We start from the raw sequence: 12,099 nt of genomic DNA on the forward strand, positions 1-12,099 counted from the left end.
GTGGGTGAACCTATGGTCTCTGAACTGCTTTGTTTCCAGTCTCTGAAAGACTGGTCACCTTGGGTGGAAATGAGGCAGCTCAGTACTTTAATTAGCACCCTGTATTTCACAAGCCAAACTCTATTGCCAGTTCCTACTCTGAAGGGCTTGTTAACTGGATTCTTTCCAGACATGTAGCTTTGACCCATTACTTCCTCCAAATTTCTGCTTTTCTCAGCCAAGTTAGAATCTTTTCTATTCATCATGGTCAAATTTTCAAAGATCTGTGGCTGACTGATTTAGCGGGTGTTAAGTTCACACCACTATCCTCTGTCTACTTTCACAGTTTTTGATGTGTCCACACTATACTCAATATTTGTTGATAAACAAAAAAGATGTATTTAGCAGGTGATCACCTGTTTGCTATAAGTAGTTAAGATAATGGTTTACAGGGGTTTTTCAACTATGTTGACTTTAATTTTGATTGTTACTTATGTTGCATTAAATTGAAGTTAGACTTTGGAAGATTATGGGTTCTCCCACACTTAGAATTATTAAAAAATTATTTTTTGGGCGGCAGGGATTAATGTTGTTGATTTTAAATGAACACTGTCTGAATTGGAACAGGACGCAGAACAGTTCGGTGAGTGAGAGCCTGAATCAAGGAATTAAAAGGATGGCTCTGGCATGAGACAGCCTCGGGCTCCAGTTTGGCTGTCACTACCACCTGTGTGGTCTTGGGAGCAAGTCATGCTGCCCTGCTAAGCCTCAGTTCCCTCCTCTATTAAACTGAGATAGTAACAGTGGCATTCTTTCACAAGGTTGGGAGGAATAACTATGGCAAGTCAAGGGCTTGATGTGTAACAGGCAGGCAATCAATATTTGTTGAATAAATGTCTCATGGTCAGAGTTCTGTTAACTTTAGCTATGATGATGAGGGTCTGCAAACATTGGATTCAAAGTACTTAGTTATGGGTTTTTATAATTGGATAACATGAGACCAATACATGGATGCAAAGGCAGTTTGGACCACATTTGTTTAAACTCATCAGACATAATGGATTTCCTGCTACGCATCAGACTGGCCACTTGCTCAGGCGTGGGCTAGGCATCTTATAAAAAATTCTGAGTATACATCTGTCGGTGTATAATACAACATTATTTAAAACCATTGTTTAAAACTGAAAAATAGTTGCAAAAGTACTGAACATTTCTCTGGTCGCTGCCAATAACAATGGCCATGGGTTTGCTAAGCTAGTAGTAACAAATTCTGGAAGAAATTGTTCCCAAAGATCTTCTCACTAGAACTGAAATTAAAATAGGCTGGATTTCTGCCTTTAAAAAGTGACTGAGGGCATATGGAGCAGAAGCAGTAACAGAGCTGCACGCAAAGAGTCTTTATCTCCTAGATTCCCTTTGAGCCTCCCCCACTTGTCAGCACCAGCCATTTAAAATTTCAGCTTGCAGAATCCCTACAATTTAAGAATTTGGATCTTTGAAGTAGAGCCCATAGTTTCTCTTCCACAAGATGCAGCCACTACCTGGAAGTGATGAAGGAGCACCAGACCTTTGCTCTACCACTCTTCCGGCTGCTCGCTCAATTGGGGTGAAAGCTCTGACTTATAATCCTTCTCGAGCCTGGACCCCACCCACCTGGCCGCGGTTGGGGGTTGCCTATGGACGGCCCCCAGGGGGCTCACTGCTCTTCCACTATTCGAAGCCAGCCATGGCTCCCTTCCCAAGTCGCTCCTTCTCAGACAACCGACCCCACTGCCTGACATCGCCTGCTCCTGGGCCTGCGGGGTTCGCATTTTGGGGAAACTGGGTCATCCAACAACGGCAACGCAGACCCAGACGATTGTCTTAATTCATCCAGAGACGGAAAGCTGGAGCCGAAGCACACCTGCAGCGGCGCGGTCACCGGGGTCCCCGTCTGCATCGCCTCGTAGCCCCGCCCCGCAGAGGATCGAGGGCGGGGCCAGAAGCCAGCCCGGCGCCCCGCCCCTTCTGCCTCGCGCCCGCGGGCGGAAGTGACGCACGCCCACAGCCATTTCCGGCGGGCCGAAACTAGGAAGAAACTTGGGGCGGCCGAGGCGCTCCTGCAGCCGTGTCTGCTGCGCTTGTGCCCCGTGGCCCGGGCCGCGCCGAGCCGTCGGGAGCCCTGGCCATGGGGCAGCCCGGGCTGTACGCAGTGTGAGGCGCGGGGCCTCCCGCGGGCTCCGCTGCCAGGCCGAGGGCGGGCAGGCGGGAGGCGGCGTTCCAGCCGCGGTCGGGCCGCCGCCGCCCGTCCGCGCCGCCGGCACCATGAACATAGACGTGGAGTTCCACATCCGGCACAACTACCCCTGGAGCAAGTTGCCGGCCAACGTGAGGCAGGTACGGCCGGGGCCTGCGCCGCGTTCACCCGCTGGCCTCGCCCGCGCGGCCGGGGCTGCCTGCTCTCGGCTGGCTCCCGCCCTTCCCTCGCCAGGGGCTCGGGAAAACCGAGCGCAGCCCAGGGGTGAAGGAGGGGACGGCTCTGGGGCCCCAGGGGCGGGATGGGATCGTTGCTAAAAGGGATGGAATGGTGTCCCCTGGACTCGCCTGGCGCCTTTGCCCGCAGCATCCATTCAGCCAGGCACGGGGCTAGGCTCCTGCGAAACGGATTTAAAGCACGGCCCCTGAGCCCCAGAACTTCAGGAGGATGGGACGGGGACGAGAAACGAATGAAAGCATACGTTACAGGGTGAGAGCAGCGAATGCGTACCTCTCTTATGGTATATGTGGGCTCACAGAGGAGGGAGAGAGACATTATCCGGGGAGTGTCTGGAGGATGTGCAAAGGAGGCATTTAAAATGGGCCTTAAAGAGTTAGCTAGATGAGAGGGAATGAAGCTTTTCCAGGGAGAGGGAAAGTCATTTTAAAAAGCTTGGACGAGTGAAAGCGTGTGTCGAGAGTAGCGAGCGACTTCATATCCCCCGAGTTTGGAGGTGTAGATATATTGATGCGTTTGGAGGTGCAGTTTTGTGAGTGCGTGGGGGCCGGTAGCAGACGGGGCTGGAAGAGCAATCGGGGCCAGATTTTGAAGGGGTTTTCCACTTTGTTTTGTTGGACTTTGTCCTCCAGACAAGATGGGTTTATTAGAGATGTTTCAACAAGAGAGTGACATGAGGTTTTGTCTGAGAGTTAATTCTCAAAAGTTGTGTGTCATTTTTATCAGTTTAACAAGTATTTATTGAACACCTCCTGCGTTCTGTGCCTTGTTCTAGGTGCAGGTAATTTGCAGCAATCAACAAAACAGAGACCCTCGCTTCATGGAGCATACATTTTAGTAATGAAAGATAGATGGTAAACACATAAATGAGTAAATATATAACATGGCAGGTGGTGTTAAATCTTAGGAAGATAGTGTTACGTGCTGCATATACATTTACGTTCTCTGGTCATCGATTGACCTCCCATTCTACTTGGTTGAGAGTGAAATTCGGTTTCCCATGGGTGCTGGGCAGTTATATTTGGAAAGTTTGGGATAGTGGTGGTGATGGTATAAGAGTTATTACTTTGCCTCCTCTGCCAGCTTGGGGGCTCATTTCTAGGAAATGAATAATTTAAGGCTCTGGGATGCATCATGTGGCCGAGAAAATGTTTTCACTTTAAGATACCAAAAAGACAAGACAGTAGAAAGATAATTTAAGGAACTCAGAGTTCTTGGTTGTCAGTGGCTGCCCACGTGGCATTTGTCTTGATCTGGAAGAATGTGCTCTCAACCTGAAGGAGGAAGTTTCTCTTGTTAAACTCCATAGAGGGTTTCGGTGGACACTTGTTCTGTAGGGTTTTGTGCCGTATCCAAAGACAGCAGGAAGAACCGACAACCCTTCTTTGCTCTGTTTCCATTTTTTCTCTACTCTTCCTTTCATAAAAATCAATGTAGCGTGATGGAAGAAAGATGGATGATTCGATTATGTTCAACATGAATAATTGACCTTAATTAATATTGGCAAAAACTTTTCTCAGCCTTAGTCATGACTCTTAAATACAATCATACAACAGTGTTATAATCAGGTACACACATGACATTAAATTTAAATTCTTTTGGTAAGATCACTTAAAAGAAGAGGTGTTTTAGCTTAGGATAAGCTTCCACTTGTAGAAGGTGTTGGAAAACCCATCTGTGCAAGTTACCTCCATGGACTGTCTCTGGCCCTGCCACTGTTTTCCTAGGTCAGGCTCCACCTTGGATCACTAACTACAACAGCTTTCTATCTGGTTTCTTGCCCTCAGAATAGGACCCTCCCATCCATTCTTCACACTGCACTGGGATGAGGTTTCTCAAATGCAAACCCAAAATTCCCTCGCTACCTGTCTCCTGTAGATTGCTTGTAGCTTCTTTTTGAATCTCAGGTATTAACTTCCAGGAAGGTTTCCCTAAGCTTCTAAATCTGGATCCCTTGACCCTCAGATCTGTTGCTGCAGCCCTGTATTTCTCACCCCCAGCACTATGTGCATTTTCTGGTTACATTTGTTGTTTTGCTTCCGTATTTTGAGCACCTGTGTCCTAGTTGGCTATTAGTAAGTCTGTTTGGAGCGAATGAGTGATGGTATCAGTCTGAGATTTTTTTCCAGGAAGTAAAGCTCAGTCAGTTTAAAAGTGGGTAATATTCCTTGTAGGAAAAGAATTTGTTTGTTAGCGTTATAGATACTAAGTACTTTGATAGAGTTTCCAGTAAGTTTTGATGAGTTTAATTTGGAAATGACTCATATTTCCCAGTTCTGAAAGCTGGGGGAAGCCATTTAGATTAAAAAAAAAATGAATTTCAAGCCAATAGGTTTTTATGGACGAGATGAAATATTTTTGTGTGATATGGGCTATACTAGACTTTAAAAAATACGTTAAAAAGTTGTGCATTCGGCCGTTATTTTGGGATTTTTCTGTAGTTTACCAGTATCTTGTATTCATTGTTCAAAAACAGTTTATAGTTATTTTATTTTGAGGGAAATCTTATGAGTTTCTGTATAATCCAAGAAAGGTCAATTAAAAAAAATTCTGTTTTTTATTTTTTTGGGAGGCAGTGCACATTGGGATTGGGGATTGTTGGAGCAAAAGCTTAAGAAAAATTCTTTATGCTTGTAGTATAATCTGATGCATAGAGTGTTTTACAGCCACTACCTATGTCGCTCCTTCATCTATTAGGGTTCCTTTTATATGCAACCCAGCTTCATCTGTCAGACCTGGTCAGTTTTCTGCAGGGTCAGCACTGTCTCAGAGTAAAATGACCTTTCTTTAGTTGCCTTCTGTAGTGGCAAGTGTTTTAAAAAGTGGATGGTGGGAAATTTGGGGTAGGAGTGGGAGAGAAGCCAAAGAATCTTCATGAACAAAGCAGTTGTAGTTGATGTATGTGGGTAGTAAAGAATAAAATCAGCTTTCAATGTAGTTTTTAGTTATTTGTGTGCACACATGTGTATTGATCCGGACCACTCATCGCTTAATGCCTATTGCAAAGATCTGTAGATATTTAATAGATAATCTCTTAAACTAGCTTACAAATAACAGACCCTTACATTTTGTATGAGTTGCTTGATTTACACTTTTTATCCTGGAGTTACCAGAAATGGAGTTTGAAGGGAAGAAAGTGGTTATAAGTTATGATAAATTAAGGTTTTTTATTTTTTCTTTTTGCTGAAGAATATTCCCCCTGAGCTAACATCTGTTGCCAGTCTTCCTGTTTTTTTCCTTTTTATGTGAGCCACCGCCACAGCATGGCTGCTAACAGATGAGTGGTGTAGGTCTGCCTGGGAACTGAACCCAGTCCACTGAAGTGGAGCATGCCGAAGTTAACCACTAGGCCCTGGGGGCTGGCCTTTTTTTTTCCCTACAGGGGAAGATTTGCCCTAAGCTAATATTTGTGCCAGTTCTCCTTTTTTCTTCCTTTCCTCCCTGCAAAAACCCAGTACGTAGTTGTGTATAGTTGCTAGTTCTTGTGGATCTTGTATGTGAGCCACCACCACAGCATGGCCGACAAGTGACGTAGTTCCGCTGACGGACAAGTGGTGTAGTTGCATGCCCAGGAACTGAACCTGGGCCACCGACATGGAGCATGCTAGACTTTAACCACTAGGCCATAAGGGCTGGCTCAGTTAAGGGACTTATTTGAAACAGAAGAGCAAATCCTCAAGTTTGGAAGTTGCTGAGATTTTTCCAGATTGTTTACTATGTGAGTGTGTCTGTGTTTTGTGTTCCTTGAGAAAGACACTTTTATTTGGCATTAGAGCTAGAGGAAACTCTTTTAAAGTTTTGCAGAAAGCCTAGTATTTTGAATCTCGTAAAAGTTTTCAATACTGACCCTGGCTTTGGTGCCACTGAGGATGGTAGAATAGTTTCTCTACAGTGAACTCTACTCCTGGTTACATATAGTGTTAAAATGGATGTAAATAATATAAGCACTTACATTCCAGCAGTAGTGTGAGTTATGGTTTAACCTGTGGTAAGCTAATTAATCCAGATGCAGGAAGAAAGATTTTTAATTTTCTCACGTCATGTCCCTTTTCTCTTAAAATGCTGCCCACTGGTTCCAATTATGAACCAGTTTATGTAGATGTGAGTTTCATCTGTCTTGTGAAGATTGCCTTAAGTGAAAGTATGTGTATGGATGTTTATCTTGACTTTCAGAAACCTATGAGTAAGAAATATAATAAATGAATCCTCTGATCTTTCCATCATTAGTCTCCTAAGATTCTAATTTTATTTTATAGCATGTTGGAAAGATCATACCTGGTAATTAGAAGGGGGATAGCAGTCACATATTAAATTAAGTTACTGGTCATACATTGAAAGTAGTATTGACTATAATCAGGCAGACTTAACTCTTTGCATTCCTGACGAGCCAACTCCGAACTTAAAACACTAAATGTGCAGCTGGAAAGTGTTCTGCCTGCTAAAAAAATATATCAGGATTCTAAAATTGTCTAAATGTTTTCTAATGAGGCCATAAAGAGATGATGTTTTTAAGAAGTAATCTTATCACTTAGAGGTACGTTTGAAGTGTACATTCTCCAGAAATCTTAATTTTTAATAATCATAGTGCTTGGCTATAAATAATTATCAGACAGGGATCTGTCGTTTTTTGCCCTTCTTAAATTTAAATAAATGTAGGTGCAAGAAACCATCCATCCATCCAACACACACAAGTTGAGACGGTGAGGAAGGAAATCTTTGTAAGTAGAACTTAGTTTTTTGTTAACTTAAGTGAAGTTGTGCTCTCACACTGCTCTTTTATTTGATATTACATTCCTTAGGTAATTTCAGTAAGTCCTTTTAGAAAGGCAGGTTGAAAACAAACATTGACGTTTTGCTCTAATACCGTAGAAGGAAAGTTAGTATAATAAAATTTGAGAAAATCTGCTTTATTCGGTTCTGGAAATTAGAGATTCCAGGGTAAGACTGGGGGTATGGTTTTGAAATTTTATGAGGAAGAAATACTTTAGAAGCTATTTTAAATCTGTTTGAAAATTTTTTTTTAGAGTCTTGGAAATTCACAGAGAGAATATGAAAAGCAGGTTGTCCTGTACAGTATCCGCAATCAGTTACGGTACAGAAATAACTTAGGTAAGTAGAGACATTTTTACATGGAGGTGGAAATGACTTGCTGAATTAGCGTTTTTGTAAATCTATCTTTTCAACACTTGTTTCATAGTACTGAAATTATTCCGTGTACAGATTTTAAGAAACTCTATACAGACCCATTCCTACCTAATAACAATTGCATTAGCAAGTAGATTTTTCTTTCTAATTCTGATGAAAATTATTTTTTAGAGTATTGCTTATAGATTTGTTTTACCTATAGAATATTAATCTTGATTCAAATGTCCTCTTTTTTCTTTGGGTGAGAAAATATACCAAAAACAAGTACATTAGTTCTAAACAATTTTTGCCTTTGAGTTTTGTTCTAGTCTCCATAAATTTTCCCAATAATATAACTTTAATAAAAACTCTTCTATAATAATTGGAACAGATTTTAAACATAGTTGGTTCCATGGTTTTTTTTTTTCTTTTTATAACCTAGACTCTTAATTAATAGGCTTTCACATCTGAGAGCTTTTTTTTTCCCCCAAAGGTATGCTTTTTGGTAAGGAAGCTCGGCCCTGAGCTAACATCTGTTACCAATCTTCCTCTTTTTTTCCTTCTCCCCAAAGCCCCAGTACATAGTTGTATATTCTAGTTGTAAGTCCTTCTTGTTCTTCCATGTGGCATGCCGCCACAGCATGGCTTGATGAGCGGTGTGTAGGTCTGTGCCCAGGATCTGAGCTGGTGAACCCTGGGCTTCTGCAGTGGAGCATGTGAACTTAACTGCTACGCCACCAGGCCGGCCGCTAACTCCTTTTTTTAATGTTTGCTTTTTATTTGTCAGATTCCTTTGATTAGTTTGTTCTCTTGCCCTGCTGGTCTTTCCTCCCATGTGGTACCCTTGAAGCATATTATTTCAGAGGTTGGTTTTCTGTTTAAATGTATTCCATTAAAGTCAGAGGTCTTTTTACATTTAAAACACAAGTCCAGCAAATAATTTTTAAAAATATACTTGATTTCGGGGCTGGCCCCGTGGCCGAATGGTTAAGTTCGCGCGCTCCGCTGCAGGCGGCCCAGTGTTTCGTTGGTTCGAATCCTGGGCGCGGACATGGCACTGCTCATCAAACCACACTGAGGCAGCGTCCCACATGCCACAACTAGAAGGACCCACAACGAAGAATATACAACTATGTACTGGGGGGCTTTGGGGAGAAAAAGGAAAAATAAAATCTTTAAAAGAAAAAAAAATATATACTTGATTTCATAGAAAACTGCTGTTCTGGTTGGCTCTCTTGTAAAGTAACACAGTAAGAGGCTGAGTGAGTTATAGCTTACGTTTTGTACCTTTTGGGGAGACATTCTGTGCTTGCTTTCTTTGCTTTTTGATTTGGTAAGAGTTATTTCTCTGCTTGTCTGTCCTATTACACGTTTTGCTTATATACTCTGAAGTCTGTTTTCTTGTGGTATAATTGTGTTTTTGTTCCAACTTCAATTATTTTATTCATTCTCTTTCAACTTACATACTTTTCTTTTTAATTAATATTGGTTTGTAAAGAATTTCTCGTTGCATTTATAATTATATGTAAGTATAAGACATCTGAAAAAAACTGGAGAATTTCCATCTTTCTCCCAGTTAAACATGTCAAGAAAGATGAACGCAAATACTATGAGGAACTACTTAAGTACAGTCGAGATCATCTCATGCTGTACCCTTACCATTTGTCGGATATTATGGTAAAGGGCCTGAGGATAACACCATTTTCATATTATACTGGGATTATGGAGGTGAGTTTACAGGGTGTGTGAACCATTAGAAATGGGGTGGGACTGCATGTCACGGACGCTTTGCAGATCATGACCAGCTCTGCATTGTAAGCCACAGTGGACATTGTTTCTGGGTTTATAGTGTAAGAAGGACTCTTGGTTACAAGTTAACTGTTTTAGCCACAATTGTGCAACTAGTTATCATTATCAGAGTTTTCACAGTGGAAAGTATTTTTATTCTGTGTTCTTGAAGGAGTTGTTGCCTCTGTGCTATTGTAGCATTAATCGGTCATTTGTATTAGCAGAGTCTGTATAAAATTTATTGCTTTTAATACATCATTAAGATTGAAAATGTGGATGACAGACTTGAACATTAGGCTCAGAGAAACTTAATGTATTTAGCTTCTCAGTGACTGTAGAAAGAATAAATGATGGCATAGACCCAACGCTATGTAGTACATGTGTCAGAAAAGGAGAAATCTGTTAGTAGCTCTGGCTGCTAATCTTCTGTAATTATTAGCTTGTACTTTTTAGCTGTTTTCCAAAGGCAGTCCGTAGGCTTGTGTTGAATAACTTTAAATACCAGTTATATGCTATTTTAAAGTGAGCTTTATGTAAAGATTGGCAATAATTATCTAGTATTCATTTGCTACTTAATTATATTTGAATGCTATGATTTGGGCTCACTAGCCGTTTTAAGGGCAGAGAGAAGCTTAGAACTGAAGGAGTCGGGGACCTGTAGTAACAGTGAGCTCAGCCCCCTTTGTGATGTGGCTTCCCTTCCAGGAGCTCCTTTTGCTTATCTCCTTAAGCCCCTTCTTCACGGGCACTTCTCCAGTCCTGTGTCTCCTGTGTCCCTGTTTTGGAGGAGATACAAAGGAAAGCTTGAGGGCCGACAGCCCAGGTTTCTGTCAGTCCCTTTCCCTAGAACCAGAGTAGCATAATGAAGGTGGCCGCTAATTAGAAGATAGAAGGGTTGTTGCTGTCTTCATGATTACATGATTAATTTTCTGCTGTTGTCCACAGGTTGAGGGGAGATAACAGGGAGGTTTTGTCCCATTTACCAGCTTTCAACTTTTCACGTCCATGTGCGTGGGGCTCTCTGGTTTCTGTCCTTACACCATTGGGTATAGCTTATAGGTTGAAAATGGGTCTTATCTCCATAGTAAACGGTTGGTTTATTGTTGGAGAAGCGGATGGGGCTTGAAAGAAACTGGATACTGAGTTGAGCTGATTGGGACTTCTAGGGGCAAAGATGACTAAGGGGTTAAAATCTTTATTGGTAGTGTGTGTCGTAGATGCGTGTTGATGTGGCTGTGACACATTATTTGGCCTTTTCTCAGGGTAGGAGTCTAGGATCAGATACGAAGTGTGGAGAGGCTGGAACCCTGAACTCTAATAGAGGTATTCCTTGCGTAGCTTCCACAGGGCAGAGGTTACAGGGCAACTGTCTGGGATTCATAGAGAGTGCTGGGAGAAACCCAGACCTGAAAGTCTGATCTTCAGTTTCTAGGTTGAGACCACGTGGTAAGTGCCACAATGTGGCATGCATGCTTTAGGTTGCCAAACTCTCATCTCAGTGCTTCATGTAATCATCGTTATTCTGTTTGGCTATAGTAGTATGTATTTATATACATGTTTTCATCTAAGAACGTTTTGCATTTAAAGTTCTTAATTTTTTTCTTTTTAAAAGGACATTATGAACAGTGAGAAAAGTTATGATTCATTGCCCAATTTTACTGCTGCTGACTGTGAGTATTTAATTATGCTGAAGGAGGTAATCTTTAGAGTGTGTCTTTGTGCATGCATGCTATTGTGTCGGTATTGTAATGTCTGTTTAACCTGAAACACTTGACAAATGAGAACAGAGAGCAACATTATTGATGGAAATTTTATGAGGTGAAGAAGTCAAGTGTGAAATTTAGCCTAAAGTCTAATAGAAATATTTTGGAGTGGTAAAATCAGAAAAGTGGGACTAGTTTGTATACTTCCAGAGAATGAAGTTCTTTCTGATACCCGGGCTGTGTTGTCTACCAAAAGAGGGAGGAAAACTTGTGTACAGTGTTTTTGCAGCATGATACACAGTTGTTACTAAAGTAATTTGCTCTTGTTTTATTATGCTTGTTTTAGTGAAGTGTATATTTAAAACGTGATAAAGTTCTGTCATGTAAGGGGAAACTTTTGCTGAGAAGTGTACTTTGACTTCCTGAAATTGGGAGGACTTCTGCTTTTTAAAAATATCCTCATTTAGCATTGTCAGAGTGTCAGCTTAAATTCGTCTCTCCCAGTTTTGTTTTCAATTATATTTTGTTTGAAAAATTCCTTTTAATTTGTTATTGATTGCAAACCAATAATCAAAAGGTGAACAAAAGCCCAGGGTTTTTTCCTAAAAAGCCTTGTGAGTGTACTGACATTTCAAGATGTGTTAAATGTCTTTAAAGGAGAGGTTCTTTCTTTCAGGTCTAAGGCTTCTTGGCATAGGAAGAAACCAGTACATTGATCTGATGAATCAGTGTAGATCATCAAAAGTGAGTTGGTCCTTTCCCTTTCTTTCTCATTTCTTGTCCTCCTTATCACACAGTCTGATTAAATTTTTTAAGTGGCAGGAATAATGAATTGTAATTTCTTTGATCAAATAAAAATATGCTTAATATAGAAACAATACAAAAACAACAACTCAGTATTCTCTTACTTAGGGTTATGGCTCAAGTGATTGTTGAATTAAAAATATTTAACGCATAAAACATTTAGTTTGCTTGTTTTTTCGAGGAAGATTAGTCCTGAGCTAATATCTGCCACCATTCCTCCTCTTTTTG

At 41.3% G+C, this 12,099-nt stretch overlaps 1 protein-coding gene across 2 annotated transcripts in view; it reads left to right on the top strand.

Annotated features, from left to right (window-relative positions):
- Positions 1-1,578: 1,578 nt before the first annotated feature.
- FAM91A1 (family with sequence similarity 91 member A1) overlaps positions 1,579-12,099 on the top strand; it is a 44,965-nt gene continuing 34,444 nt past the window's right edge. The window contains exons 1-5 of one of the 2 annotated variants that reach the window (XM_001497901.6): positions 1,579-2,355; positions 7,477-7,561; positions 9,153-9,304; positions 10,977-11,034; positions 11,744-11,811. In XM_001497901.6, coding sequence (XP_001497951.1) covers positions 2,284-2,355; positions 7,477-7,561; positions 9,153-9,304; positions 10,977-11,034; positions 11,744-11,811 — 435 coding nt within the window. In that variant the 5' untranslated portion in view covers positions 1,579-2,283. Of the gene's footprint in view, positions 2,356-2,586; positions 2,705-7,476; positions 7,562-9,152; positions 9,305-10,976; positions 11,035-11,743; positions 11,812-12,099 lie in introns of those variants that run through there. The other variant, XM_023648925.1, reaches the window with a different exon arrangement.

Source organism: Equus caballus, chromosome 9 (genome assembly GCF_041296265.1).
Source record: "Equus caballus isolate H_3958 breed thoroughbred chromosome 9, TB-T2T, whole genome shotgun sequence".
Taxonomy (NCBI): Eukaryota; Metazoa; Chordata; class Mammalia; order Perissodactyla; family Equidae; genus Equus; species Equus caballus.